Source organism: Colletotrichum siamense (genome assembly GCF_013390195.1).
Source record: "Colletotrichum siamense strain Cg363 chromosome Unknown KSG_Cg363_contig06, whole genome shotgun sequence".
NCBI lineage: Eukaryota > Fungi > Ascomycota > Sordariomycetes > Glomerellales > Glomerellaceae > Colletotrichum > Colletotrichum siamense.
In genome coordinates this window covers 3640402-3655327 of record NW_023501019.1, presented here as the reverse complement: position 1 = coordinate 3655327, position 14926 = coordinate 3640402, and the positions used below count along the sequence as shown (strand labels likewise).

The window sequence follows — 14926 nt, the reverse complement described above, 5'->3', positions numbered from 1 at the left end:
GACATAATGCAGTGGGCTCAGGAGGGGCAGAGGTGAACTCGGCAGTGCACGGAGCAGGGGTCCCAAACGTTGACGGGGACTTGGAGAGCTCCGTCGGAAATCGGTCTCGGATCCTGGACTCGAGCAACCATTGCCTGCCACATCACCCCACGAACTCGACGGCCTTTGCAGCAATTCTGGAAAGGAATTTCACAATCCTGTGGTTCACCACACGCTGCAACATCACGGAGGACTTCCAATTTCTTCCGAAATCAACCATCGAACCTCGCCTGACGAAGCCGCTGCATCCGCGCCGTCACGATGGACTACACATCCCAGCGGCTTCAAGAAGAAGCCGTCAAGCTCCAGACAGCGAGGTACGTCCAGCTACCTCCTCCCTCTCGTCTCTAATACAATGACTGACCTTCACCCTGCAGCTCCGACGCCTTCTTCACCCCTCTCAACATAATCCTCCTCCTCGTCCTCGGCTACACAATCTACTCGATGCTGGCCCCGACCCCGCCCCCGATCCTGCCGAAGGAGCCGCCGGCGACCGTCTTCCGCGTCTTCAACCCGCGCACGCTGCTGCCCTTCAATGGCGAGGAGGGCAAGCCCATCTACTTCGCGGTGCGCGGCCGCGTCTTCGACGTCACGCCGGGGCGCAACTTCTACGGCCCCGGCGGGCCGTACGCCAATTTTGCGGGCCGCGATGCGTCGCGCGGCCTGGCGTGCGGCAGCTTCGACGAGGACATGTTGACGGAGGACCTGGATGGACCGCTGGACACGCTGGAGGGCCTGGGGCCGGACGAGGTGGAGGCGCTGCAGGGCTGGGAGGAGCAGTTTGATAGCAAGTATTTGGTCATTGGACGGCTTGTCGCTGTGGGCGAGGAGCCGGAGGAGGATAAATAAAGAGCGCTCGTGTTGAATTTAGAGGGGAGTGATGGATGGTGGCGGAGGTGTAGAGAGCGAGGTTTAGATCAGATGGGAGGATTTGATAGATTTTTGGTGTGTGGATGAGTGTCACACGCGACAGATATCAAGCCTCAAGCCACGCCGTTGTTGTTTTGTCTTTGTGAGATGATCCATTCTCGGGGAGATGCAAGGTTGATCGACCTCTTTGCCGTGACACGTCGAGGATGCGGGCAAAGATGGGTGCTCTTTGTGGCGTCGGCTGCATCATGAACGATTGACAAGCCATCTGTATTGTCTTGAAGCCGAGGCCGCTTGTTCGCGGTGCAACATTACAACAATCCCATCAGGCACGTTTCCCAGGGCCATTGTTGCAACACAATAGCGCGATCCCAGGGAGGCTTAGGGGAGGCAGCAGTGAAAGTAGCCAAGTCGAGGCTAGTCAGATTATAGCGCCAGACGCCCTCGAGTGCGAGCGTGAGATGAGACGGAGGGGACTGCTGACAGCGGTGGCTGGTGTAGCCAGTTTTCCAGTGTCAGCAGGCAACCACATTTCTGAGGGGGAAGGAGAGATTGGATCCGCGTGGCTCAACGACTTTCTGCGGAGTTTATTTCAAGCCGTCGTCGCAGCCACCGTGTCTCGACACAGCGACGGTGCTGTGGGATGATCCTTCGCTCAGGTTGTTGGCCGGGTCTGGCGGCATCCGGAGAGCCGTTGACGAGCGCAGCCACGGAGGTTTGGGCACGTTGGCAGAGGAAGATGAGACGAAATCGGACCCGGGTGATGATGGGCAGGGCGGTGTGGGTTAGGTGCGGTGCGCTGGAAATGATGATGCGATTGTCTGAGAAAGGCTACCGTTGCCGTCGCGCCGGAAACGGATCGGTGATCTCACTCGTTTGCTGCAAGATACGAGGTGCCGAATTGCATTGGTGCTCACGTGCTATCAGTCTGGGTCTACCACAGACGATCTGCTTCCCATCCCCCCATCGCCCTCCTTATCTTGACGACAATGAACAAAGTTCTCCTCTAGGAAGCAAAACAGCCGACTCCAAAGACCGACGATTGTTGAACACGTTGGGAGGCTGTATCGATATTTCGAGGTGCAGCAGATGCAGATGCAGATGCTGGATTCGAGCCCAGGCACGGGGAGGCTTGTGGACCTCTAAAATTAGCGACTCCTCGATGAATTCCAGGCCTAGCGCAGATCCTGCCACACGCCAACAGCCGCTGTTCTTTCCTCATTGTGCCGTATCTTTCTGCCTGTGGCACCCTGCCCGGATAGATGCTTTGCAGCAGGTACCATGCAACCCAAGGAAAGCAGCAGCGCAGGTGTGGCACAGCCTCTGCCGCTCAGCAGACAGACGGGCTGTCCTGTGCCTCTCTCGGTCTCCTGCGCTCTCTGATTGGCTTCTTTTCCCCTAAGCCCAGTGTCCCTGCCGTCATTTCTCGGGGAAAGCGCAGGGGAGATGCCTTCCTCCTGCCTGCCTGCACCTGCTCCGCCTTCAGCCCTAGGAGAGAAAGAGCAGCAGAGCGAGGGTGTGGGTGGTTGTTTCCTTTCTTGAACCAATTGCTGTGGAATGGAATGCGAGGTAAACATGGAAAGAGCCAGGCACCAAAGAAACAAGCTTCCTTCCTCGTCTCATCATTGGACCCGTGGAATGCAAAGATGCAAGAAGCTGCGCACCTCCCCAGTCCCTCAATCTCAGTCTGCTTCTTGTGCCCTTGTTCTCAGCCTCAGCCTCCATCTCATCAACACCCCAAAACCGGTCCAGTCGGCGCCACTGCGGCCACCAGCCATTCCATTCTGTCTTTAGTTTGCCTATCATCGGTTGCCGTCCCTGGTTTTAAAGACGCCCAAGGCGCCTCTTTCACCGTCTGTCTCGCTGCTTGACTGTTTTCCCTTTTCTGCTTCACCAAACCCTGCGTCACCTTCGATCGATACCCCTGCGAACCAACTCAGCGGGGCAGCAATTGTGAGACGATCAGACGAAGTAGTCGTCGAAAAACATCGAGTAATCCTCTCAGCAATTACCATTGGCATTGACTTCGATCCTTCCAGTCAAGTTTGGCCATCTCGAAATCGCATGGCACACTCGTTTTGCCAGTTCCAGTCCCAACACAGCGCACACCGTCGACCACGTACGACATCCCGGTCCACTACATCTCATCCCACTCCCGAATCGAATCGCGCACTTACAACGGCACCATGGCGCCGTCAAGGAGCAAGGCATTGAGCCTGCTGAGCATCCTACTCCTATCAACACCCATATTCGCCAAAGTCCAAAACGACTTTAGCTACTATCCTAGCGCAGCACAGCCATGCCTGTATTCCGCTTCCGACAGCAGTCAATGCGATGGCGACACCGTCGCGGAGATGAATAAGTGCCTTTGCAGCGACTCCAAGGGCAACTTCATCACGAACACCGCAAAGTGCTTGGGAAAAGACGCGAAGGGCTCCGTCTCGGAGACATACTCCGACCTCAAGACTTCATGCGCGAATTCCAACACACCTATTTCCATCACCGAGGACCAATTCAACAACCTCGCTGCCCAAGGGGCCACGGCCACCTCCATTCCAGTTACGCCGTCATCAACGTCAGCGCCGAAAACGTCCAAAACGGCAAGCCCCACAACTTTCATGACCACCACAACCGGCGGCGCGACCGTCACCGTTACCACAACACCTACCCCGACCGATGCGACATCCACTCCCACGGCTGCGGCCTCGGGCCTGTCGACAACCGCCAAGATTGGTATTGGTGTGGGCGGTGGCGTTGGCGCAGTTGCCATTGTTGGCATTATCGCATTCGTCTGGAGACTGAAGAAGAGCCGCTCTGCACACGAGGAGTCTCGGCCGATGCTCGACGGCGGAGTCGGTGCGACCGGATACAACCCGCACAACAGCCCGTCTGCCAGCGCCGCCGCGTTTGGTCTTGAAAACCCGAACGATTACAAGACTGAGACGAAGACGGGGGGATGGCGGCCGACGACAGATATCCCCCCTAGCGCGAGTCCCGGCGCGCAGACATGGGCAACAAACTCTCCTCAGCCCCCGTACGCGCCTTACTCTCCTCCGCCACCGCAGCAGCAACAGCAAATGCATGCTTGGGGGCACCACCCGCAGGCTGCATACCCGCCTGGGCCACAAGTAGCTCCCCAGCCTGGCGTTTTTGAGCTCGCATCTATACCCGTGCAGCCATCATATCCTCAGCCTCCACCTGATGCCGTCGAGATGCCGGCAACAGAGGTACAACCTCAGCCCGCACGATACCAATATCCATCACAGCGATGATTTGTACATACAAGAAGAAGGTGGCGGGAGGTAATCTAGCATGGATGTAGACTATATGTGATACCTGGAGATGCATATCATGGACGGGCATTTAGGCGTTTTGGGCCTGGACTGGAAAAGTCGGGTTATTGAATACAAACTTTTGATCTACCACAAAGGAAGTCTCTGAAATTCACGCAACTACTGTGATATCATTGTCATTTACCTAAGATGCGAAAATCACTCTACTTCTTTCCCGAGTTCGAGTTGGAACCACCGCCCGAGGAACCGGACGAGTTTCCAGACTTGTTGCCCGAGCTAGAGTTGGAGCCACCGCCGGATTGGTTCTTGGCCGCGGCAGCTGCAGCTCGTTTGGCGAAGGCGCTCTAGAATAGGCAGATTGTCAGCTACGCGTTTGAAAAATAAAAGTGAGAATCATTGGAGCCGATCAGGTACTTACATCCTTGCCCTTGGCGATGCGGGCCGCTGCCTTGGCGTCCATCTTATCGGAACCCATGGTTGATGTCTTTGTGAGATTTGGTTAGTTGGAGGTTTGCGTTTGAGTTACCTTGGTAGCTTGAAGTAGATGGTAGATGTTTGGTGAGTAGATGTTGTCTTGGGAGGTTTGAGACGGGCGATTTTGGTTCTTTATGTAGGGTTTGAGTTCAGCTGTTTGATTGAGTAAATCACTTCTGATTGAGTAAGATTAGTACTTTGTACCTGAACAGTGATGTACTCAAAGGAGTTTGGTTCTTATTTGCAGATTTCGTGTGGTAGTGAGGGAGTGGGAGTTGCTGATCCGTAACCCTGTACTGAATCACACGAGGAGAAGACAGTCCCGATATTTCCCCCGTGTACCAGTGTCACGTTCCCAGACTTGACTTGCAACTGCGATGCTGGACACGTAACCCGCGGGCCACATACAACACTGCGCAGTAATAGACCCGTCTTTTAGATACACCAATTTCCCAGCCTCGGGGAATGGAGTACAATTTCATTTAACCCAAAACTTGCAACCGCTCAATAGATTCAAATTACATAGTGTCTCCAATTTGGGCGCCCATATTTATTCACTGCCACTGACTGGATAACTGATCCACTAGCCAACTACCAACTCACTGCCATGAAATACAGACACCCATCTCCAAAAGCCGCGAATCAATCCATCTCGTGATCATTGATTCAGGGCACGCAAAACCTCTTCCTGGCATTGGGGTCCGATCCGCCGCGCTCAACGACACGCATCCGCTGGTGCTGCTATCGGATCTGTCGCCGGAGCCGGAGGACGACTTGCTGCTAGAAACCCGGAATAAATAGGTACAGGGCAGAAAGCAGGCGTGAGGGTGGGCGTGAAAGTGTCTAAGAGCAGGTCGGATAGCAGGCAGGAGGGTCACGCTGCGGTGATTGCGCTGAGGGACAATCTATGTCGACGGTCTAGTAATTAGGCATAGCATCACCGTTCTCCTGGCAGCCCTCACATAGTTTGTTTCAGTGGAACAGCCATCGACAAGGTAGGCTAATATTCAGCACGATTCTGTGTTGAAACATGACTCCAAAGCTCAGAAGCAGAGTATAGAAGCCGCAAAGAAAAAGGATATGGCCCCGCTGACATGAGATCCTCAACCGCTAGTCCGAGTTCTTTCAAAAGTTCTCTCAATATGTAGTGCAAAGGAAAAAGCATCTTCCAATCTTGGATCGCATACAAAGTGCAGCCCTCAGATCCCTCGCGCCCTAGACTGGGGGTTTGATCTTTCTGTATTCAGACCAGATGAGGGGAGGGTTCTCCATATTCATCCATCGCCAATTTTCCTGTTCCCTGTTGACAGGGTCCGGATCCCAACTCCCGGGCATACTAGTAGCCTGGTCATCAATCATGCTCCAGAAGTCTCCTGCGTATTCGTAGTTCTCGCAGGTGATCCACAGCTTCCAATGCTCGGGTAAAGGGCCGTACGTAAAGCCTGCTATGAAATGCCGACATGCGCCTTTGTTGACAGGACCGTAGTCGCGGTGTCTACTAGGAGAAGCCTCGCTGGAAAGAAATCCCCGAAACCTGCCCGCCTTTTCAGTCTCATGAAAGCGCCTTTCCGAACGTCCATACGCCAGAAGATCGATCCCTGCAGTCGCCAAGGTATTGATCCAAAACCGTAAAATTCTTTCGAGATGGGAAGAAAAGTCTCTCTTGGAACCTACGGATGAGAAACGTTGCTTCAGGCATGCCTGAGAAATCATAGCTGATAATGGAGTGTAAAGGCGTCGAGGGTTCTCCCAATTGGGCAGATGGAAAGGCTTGCCAGGGTCCGCATGCTGCAAAGCAAGCGGATCAACCCGGATGCACCCGGTCAATATCTGAGCCCAATTTTGATCTTCTGTACCGGACTCGTTACTCAGCAATGGGTGGATGGCGCCAACTGCCATGGAATGAAGAAGTGAGTAGTGACCAGGCAATCTGGAATCCGCAAGCCACGCTTTCTCGCGTAACGAGGCCTTTGATACCAGAATGGCGAGCTGATCCAGCGTCCACCAATTGCTTCCAGTATGGTAAACAATTGCTCTCAAAAACCTCACTCGTTCCTCGACGGACAACTCGGGGCCTTGAGCGCGTCGATTCAACAGTACGTAAAAGCCCTCCAAGTTGATTCCGCGATCCAAAACCCAAACGAGTCCATCGGCTTCGAGAAAGTCATCCAACCCATTCTCGTCCAGGATCTGAATCATAAGAGAGTTGCCATCTTCATATTCATGTTCGGAATACGGCAGCCCGATTGCTTGACCCAGTAGCCATCCTCTTAAAGCGGTCAGTATAGCAAGTCCATGCAACCCGTGGAATAATTACATACTTGATGGGGTCGCCGGTGTCGATGCTTAATCCATTATTTAACAGCAACTTGGTGATATTGAAAGACCTGCGAGAAATTGCTGTCTATTTCCCTTGGATTAGAGCACATCACGTAGCCGAAATGAATTAGTTTACTGGAACAAACTTACATCCAGAAGGCCAAAGCCCATTCTATCTCGAACGCAAAAGCCCATTCCCCGGCCATGTAGGTATTTCAGAAGTGCATTGCAGTCATCCTGCCACATGAGTTTGTGAAAGTTGGCATCGAAACTGTCGACGATCTCGTGCGTCCTTAAACAGATTTGCCATCCCATATTCGCCTTTTGAGCGAAGATTGAGTACACGGATACGCCAAGCCAGCTTGGTGCAGCAAAGAAGGCATGGAAGCCACCCTTTTGCTCAAATCCGAAGCAGAACTTGCCGAACATGTTCAATTCTGTAGGATCAGAACGGATATCCCGGAGTATTTGCCATTCTCTCGACATGATATCATCCTCTTGTACATCACACTCTTTTTGCATAGGCGTTTTAATCATAGTTGCGGTTGCGCTGGTTTTTGGATAAGGTACTCCGTTTTTGTCGCTCTTAACTATGGCGTTGTATGTTGCAATTGCACTGTGGTGATCGTCAGTTATAGTGAGGGGCAAAAAAGGATCGCAGTCGCATTTAACGTACATGCGTCGCCGTTCTTCGGCTTGTGCCATCTGGAACATCCGAAGAGCTCGGTCGAATTTGAGCGAAAGGGCCTCCAGGTCGTCTTTCTTCAGAGCAGCTTTTGCGGAAGCTATTTTGTGCTTCAACCCGCGTTCCCTGGTGACTCTAGTGTGGATCCTGTCCACCATATCCTGCAGTTCTTCTAAAGCAGAGCGACATCTGCAGATAAGCTTCTCGAGTAGGATACGGTCCGATGCGATAGCCGGAAGTGGGCTGATGGCCAGATTGTCCTCAACGTTTGCGAGGAAATCTTCAAAGATCTGGATGTCTTCCGCCTTTTCGCGCAGAAGGTTTGGGACATTCTTGACCTCGCTCCATAGTTTTTGGATTCTGACGTAGGCGCTTCCAGTCTTGGCGGCAACGTCCACGACGCCAATAACGCTCACCGCTAGGCCAAGAGCTTCGGCCATCGTAAAAGGCGTACCTTCGATAGAGAGGTGTGAGGTTCTGGGCTGCGGTGGGGAGGATAAGTTACGGATGAATGTAGCCCTCGAAGCAAGGACAGCACAGAGCGGGGCAGGTGTCACAACGCGAGAAGTAACAGCGAGGGAGCGTCAGCCTTATGAGGTTGGGCTTCTACCAGGGCTATGCCGTAAGCATTGGCACATTGTCAGCCTCCATGAGTTCGGGCAAATGCAGACCTTTGGCGAATAAACCTTGTGATTGGGTCTTTCCAATAGACGAATCATCAGTAAGCTTGGCTTGCGATGCCTTCTAGGCCACTCAACCGTGTTTGAGTTAATGTTTGGATGACTGTACCTGTACTCCGATAAATAGCCGCATATCGGCATTTCTTTACGCACGAAGAACCTATAGCATCGGTTCTTGTTTCCAATTTGCCCATTTATCCATTCTATCGGCCCCACCAGATAGGCTTTTGTGGTGTTTGGTTCTGATAGACGGTAGTCATAAATCCCCCTTCGACAAGAAAGTTTCTACACTGGCGGCCTGATTCTTTGATATTCAGACCATATGAATGGCGACAGGTCCCAAATTGCCCATGCGATGTCGAGCTTCCCAGTATCATCCAAGAGATCTGGAACCCAGGATCCTGGCATCTCCGCCTGCGTATTTTCAACCATGTTCCAGAAACTTGCTGCAAAACCATATGTTTCTTCGGCAAACCAAAGTCGCCAATGTTCAGGCAAAGGCCCGTATGTAATGCCAACGACACAGTATCGCGTCCGATAATCAACCCCTCGGCATCGTCTGTCGATGATATATCTGCGGCCCATTTGCACAACACCTTGTTCAAATAGCACACGCTCAGCCCGACCATAATTTAGAAGGTCGACACCCGCAGAAGCTATCGCCTTCACCCAGAACTGCAGTGATGACTGGGCCAACTGCAGCAAGTCAGTATATCTGTTCCTGTCATGCGTCAAAGCCCAGCGTATGATACTAAGCAAAGCTGTCAAAGGCCGCTGGACGGGGCCAAACATTCGATTTCGTTCCACGTGATTCAAACCAGCGGGATCCAGCTTGATCCAGGCACTCAGGATATCGCTACAATCCTCACAGCCCCGATAATACCTAAACCACATTGACGCCATGGCCAGCGAAGTGAGAATATCGCATCGTTCGTCACGTCTGGAGTACTGCAGCAGATCCAAGTTCGGGGCCCTCGCTTCTGGTAGCAAGGAAAACACCTGTTTCCAAGACCAGTTGGAGTCAGAACACATGACCACCATTCTGAGGTGTTCAAGTCTGTGAGGCAGCGGATAGTCTCGGCTGAACCTGGACCTCTTCAGCAGCAACTGAAATCCCTCAAAAGAAATCCTCGTTGAAATTGCGGATGCGAGACCGTTATGCTCGTCTAGAAGATAATCCAGACCGACATCTCCTAACATGTCGATCACTTCGTACCCATCACTTCCACGGCTGAAGTCGGACCAACGTGTGGCTACCACGCCCATGCTGCGAAGTGGGCTACGAAAGGTCAGCAACGCTGTAATGAGCTGGTAGCGATAAAGTGGATTGCGCTTGAACAGACGCTGCATACTGACGAGGATTCAAATCAAGTCCGTCATTAATCAGCGATCTCGCAAGGTTTATACTCTTGTACCTCAAAGCAGTCTGTATACTTTTGTCAGCTATTGGGGGGCTTTCGAGAAAGTGATGATGTTGACTTGCGTGAAGCAGATTGTACGCGAGGCCATCCAAAACAAATGGCGACATTCTGTTATCTTCCAAATACTGATAGACCTGTCTGGGGTCGTCGGTATGAATAAGTTGTATCAGATCCTGACTAAAATCGCGGACAACTTCGTGGGTCCGCAGGTGAAGCTGCCAACCGATGGCTGCTCTATGAGCCATAATCGAGAACACGGACTGGTTGAGCCAGCTTGGGGCTTGAAAGGTTAAACTGAAGCCTTCGGTCGCTCTCGACCTCCAGAGGAAGCCACCGGTTATACTAGTCGGACCTGATACAAGGTCCATATTTGCAAATCGTATCCAGGCCGGTGCTTTGCCTCTGGCATGACGCCCAATGACACGTTCTAGTATATTCGCCGACGGTCCACCCGCTTCCTCAATATGGTCAAGCTCCAGGTTAGGATTGGCAAATGGAGCTTTAGATATGAGCTCATAAGTCTGAATTGCACTGGCTACGTGTTATGATTTGATGACGACTAGTGTCTGTGAAACAGGAAATTTGCGTGAGACTCACATCCAATGCCGTTGTTGATCTTGTGCCATGTGAAAGAAATTCAACGCCCGATCAAACTTGGAGGTTAAGGCCTCCAAATCATCCTTGTTCAACACGGATTTTGCTGATGCTATCTTGCGCTTGAGCCGTGATTGATTTGCGACACGGCTATGAATTTGGTCGACGGAATCTTTTAGCTGATTCAAGGTATCATGGCACCTTTTGATAAGTCGTTCAAGAAGTGCCTGATTTGGTGTAAGCTCGGTAAATCGACCCTGCGAGAGGCTTCTTTCTGTGTCATGAAGAAACTCTTCGAATAGCTGTATTTCTTCTGTCTTTTCTCGCAAGGTAGCAGGTACCTGTTTGACTTCGTCCCACAGCCTGGTGATCTTCAAATAAGCGCTGCCAGCTTTGACGGCCACGTCAGCTACAGCGATGACACTGGCAACGAGGCTTAGAGCCCCAGCCATCGCATAAGAGTAGTACCTGGACTTGCTTGATTTGGTATTTCAGGGTGAGACTCTGGTCTTCATTCAAAGACTTGACCTTGAGAGGTTGAGAAAGATGGTTACGGTTGACTGAGGAAAGAGGGGGAAGGCGGTTGATCGCAGCCTCTAATATGAGTTGGGCATCATCCTAAGGCTGTGCCGCATGATTACTTCAGCATCGTACACCTCCAATCCCTCCACGACACACCTGATGTTATGGATCCTTCATCCCAAGCCGTGATTGGGTCACCAGTGCGTCACCCAAGTGTGATTTGGCCGACTGTACAAGGGGTCCAACACGCAACTGTGAATTTGGTCATCGGTATGGTGAGTACGCTAAATACGCCCGACGTTTTCGAAGAATGTACGCTCGGATTTACTGGGCCCGTGGAAAGCCTGTTCCGAGATGGTTCGCTGTTTGTTTGGTGCAATTGTTATTGATGGTACTACTTATACGTGCACCCGTAAGTTTCAATCCATTGGATATCCAGCCTACCCATGACCATGGAGGCAGGCACATTCATGAAAATGCTAATTTCAATTTTCTACCAGGCTTTCGTCGATGTAGCTCCCTTACACTGGATGCCTCTGTGGCCTCCCACATTAGTGCAGAATCAAAACATACAACAGGCAAGCCGAAGTGAGATGTCCCACAGTGAGGAAGAACCTTAACCGGATCCGGTATCATATTCCGCCAAGACCAACTACTAAGGTGGAGACCAATCGCTTGCTCCAGAGGTGGATAACTTATCAACCAATCAACAAAGTCCAGTCGAGTTGGACTTTTGTTAGTGTTGCCATCCCTGTTTCTCTCCTACGGTGTTTACAAAACTTGAACCGCCTTCCCGGGAACAAGCCATTTGACCTTGTCCGCAACCCCTTCTTTCTCCAACTCAGCGCGCAAAGCCTCCCCGTGCTGCGTGAAATGATCCCAAGCATCGAAATGCATCGGAATGATCCAGTCGGATTTGATGTCTCGAAATAGCTGGCTAGCCTGTTTCCCACCCATGGTGATCTGGCGCTTGGGGGCGGGCGGGGCCTCTATCTGGACACGAGCTTCTCCAACATTCATAAGAGCGGCGGCAATGTGAAAACGCCCGGCCAGTTGGGCCAGCTCAGGTACGTAGACCGTATCTCCAGAAAAGTAGATTGCGTTTGGGCGGCCGTCTGCGGAAATTCCGAAAGACTCTGCACGGATAACAAACCCAACACATTCATCTCCAGGGACGTGGTCGCACGGGGTGGCTGTGATATCGAAGATCTTGCCCCCTATTTTGGCACTGACGGTTTGCCAAGGGGTCATTCCCACGACACCAGGTCGAGGGGCAAGGTTCCTGGACCCGTCTTGAGTCGTGAACACGCGGCGGCCATCGAGAAGTTGGCGGCCAAGCTCATCAAGGTTATCCCAGTGGTCCTCGTGGCTGAGAAGAACAGCGTCAATGGGAGGAAGATCCCGAAGGTTGAGTGCGGGATTCTCGTGTACTTTGAGTGTGACGTTCCGTGACTGAACGAATGACTCGGCGGGAGAGAAAAAGGGATCAGTGAGGAATCTGATGCCATCAATGTCGATAATGGCAGTGGCGGTGCCGATGAAGGTAACGCTGACCTTTCCTTCAAACCTCGAGCTGGTAGACATGGCGACGGGGCTGGAATGCGAAATGTAATGTTCAAAGAATGTGCAACGAGAAACAGTCCACTTGCTCATGCTCTCCCGTGGTCACCTTATCTCTTAAATAAAGCTGTAGAAAGGTGGCTTGAGAAACTATCAACACCTAGGACCCGTAGTAGATTAGAAAGCAACCCAGATTATAAAGCAGTCTGAATTTCAAAGCATCTTACTGATGGACACAGTTCTTGGTAATGATGCTGGGCATAGATATGACAAATAGCTTTCTACGTCAAGACACCCCCTGGCCACCTTTCAGATGAACAGCTCCACATCTCAGCTCTTGAGCAGTCACATAAAGGATCTCGCCTTACTACGTTACGGTGTAAGCTCTTGTTGCAATTTTGGTCGATGAGAAGCGCAACGCTCACAGCAAGAGATGAGATTCCATACTTCAACACACTCAGACCCAGACATGCAAAATATCGAACCAGAGCTACACCGACGTCCTGCGTCAACCACGGTCGCCCAAAGTGTTTCTTTACACGAAGGCAATGACGACCCCAATTTAGTCAACTGTCCTCCACCAGACGGGGGACTTGTTGCATATTTATCAGGTATTTGAGCTTTGTTAACTTTATTCTAGTTGTATCTGACGCTAAGGAACTGAGTAGTCCTCTCTGGGTTCCTTGTAATCATGAACACTTGGTACGTTTCACTGCTATTCCCACCAATATTGGATGCTTTCTTGCGGTTATGATAGCTGAACCATCCAAAGGGGACTTATTATATCATTTGGTGTCTTCCAAACGTATTACGTCTCATCCTTGGGTCAGTCCCGCTCAGATGTTGCATGGATTGGATCAATCACTGTGTTTCTCCTCTTCTTTGGTGGCATCGTGAGCGGCCGCCTTACGGATGCTGACCACTTTCGAATCACCGTAACGTTGGGCGCAATTCTCCTTGTCCTAGGGACATTCATGACCTCTCTTTGCACGAAATATTGGCAACTCATTTTGGCCCAAGGTGTTTGCGTTGGGTTAGGCAATGGCCTTCTTCTTACTCCCCACCTGACGGTCATCTCGACGTATTTCAACAAGAGACTTCCCCTTGCCTTGGGTATTGCGGCGTGTGGAAGTACGACAGGGGGGCTGATCTATCCGAGTATGGCCAGAGTCCTGCTTTCGTCCATTGGGTTTGGATGGACGATGCGAAGCATTGGTTTTATTCAACTCGCTACCCTTGCGATCGCACTCGCAGTAGTAAGGCCGAGACATAAGCCTGTAGCGAAGAGACAGTTGTTGGTCGACTGGGGTGCATTCAAAGAGCTTGAATTCACGCTTTACTTCATTGGAGTCTTTCTCGTAAGTCGAAGTCCTAGGACAGTACGGGTCGGAAGATCAAGACTAACACTCATTCAAGGCATACCTGGGGGTCTTCTTCCCATTTTTCTTTTTGACGTCCTATGCACGTGAGAAGCAGGGCATGTCATACGTCGACGCGATGAATCTCCTCCTCGTTCTCAACGGGATTGGCTTTATTGCCCGTTTGTTTCCGAGCCTTCTCTCGACCTATTTTGGAACGCTCAATACCTTCATCGGCTTGGTATTCGCTTCCTCGCTGTGTATGTACACATGGATTGCTGTACAATCACTTTCTGGTCTATATGTCTGGACAGTCTTCTACAGTATATCTGTTGGCGGTGTTCAGTCATTATTTCCAGCAGCAGTTGCATCTTTGAGCCCAGACCGATCAAAATTGGGATCTCAAATGGGTATCGTCTCTTCTGCGGTTGGGTTTGGAGCTTTGATAGGATCTCCCATCTCTGGCCAGCTCATTTCAATAAATGGGGGATCATATGTAGCAGCACAGGTCTTTGCAGGTAGCGCACTAGCAGCTGGGTGCGGTTTGATGTTTGAAGCCCGGGAAATTAGAAGGAAAAAGCAGTCTGGTCAGCTACTTTCAAAACTGTAGAATTAGCAGGATTTCCCAGAAGAGTACCAGGCCGCAACACGATGTTGAATACGTCAAAAGCTGGTATCATATCTTGCAAGACTGAGATCTCTCGTTGGTGATATGCCCGTAAGACCCACTCTGCCATCCGCCGCGTCGCCGTCAGATGCAACAATTGTCAGCTTTGCCGATGCGTAAATGACACCCATAAGCTGAAGTTGCTCATGTGAGTATTTCTTGTCATCTTGAACGATGCATATCACATCTACCCATATATAGCGGTCTTCTAGAGTGCTTGTAAGTTTGAGCATGTCTCCCGTCGGAGATAAGTCGACAGCTAGATTTTCCGTTGAGAGTTCGCCAGGTTTCTCAGTTCCTCTAGAGCACGGCGGGTGTTCTGGAATATCGCACAGTACGCCTGCCGAGGCAGAATTTCGCATGCAGGAGTCGCCAACAGTATGGATTGAGCTTTCTCAGGATATGAGAGGTCCCACAACGCTAACCATCACGACTCCACAAGGC

General features: G+C 51.4%; 3 protein-coding genes across 3 annotated transcripts; 2 read left to right on the top strand and 1 right to left on the bottom strand.

Annotated features, from left to right (window-relative positions):
- Window positions 1-300: 300 nt before the first annotated feature.
- Window positions 301-888, top strand: DAP1 (Damage response protein 1; the record flags this gene model as incomplete). The annotated part of the gene is made up of 2 exons (XM_036641798.1): window positions 301-356; window positions 417-888. 2 exons carry the CDS (start codon window positions 301-303, stop codon window positions 886-888), a joined length of 528 nt encoding a protein of 175 aa, XP_036493089.1.
- Window positions 889-3095: 2207 nt separating this feature from the next.
- Window positions 3096-4181, top strand: CGCS363_v009948 (uncharacterized protein; the record flags this gene model as incomplete). Its single annotated transcript, XM_036641797.1, has 1 exon — window positions 3096-4181. One exon carries the CDS (start codon window positions 3096-3098, stop codon window positions 4179-4181), a length of 1086 nt encoding a protein of 361 aa, XP_036493088.1.
- A 7487-nt stretch (window positions 4182-11668) lies between these two features.
- Window positions 11669-12481, bottom strand: Napepld (N-acyl-phosphatidylethanolamine-hydrolyzing phospholipase D; the record flags this gene model as incomplete). The annotated part of the gene is made up of 1 exon (XM_036641796.1): window positions 11669-12481. The coding sequence occupies one exon, from the start codon at window positions 12479-12481 to the stop codon at window positions 11669-11671; it is 813 nt and encodes a 270-aa protein (XP_036492629.1).
- Window positions 12482-14926: the final 2445 nt, after the last annotated feature.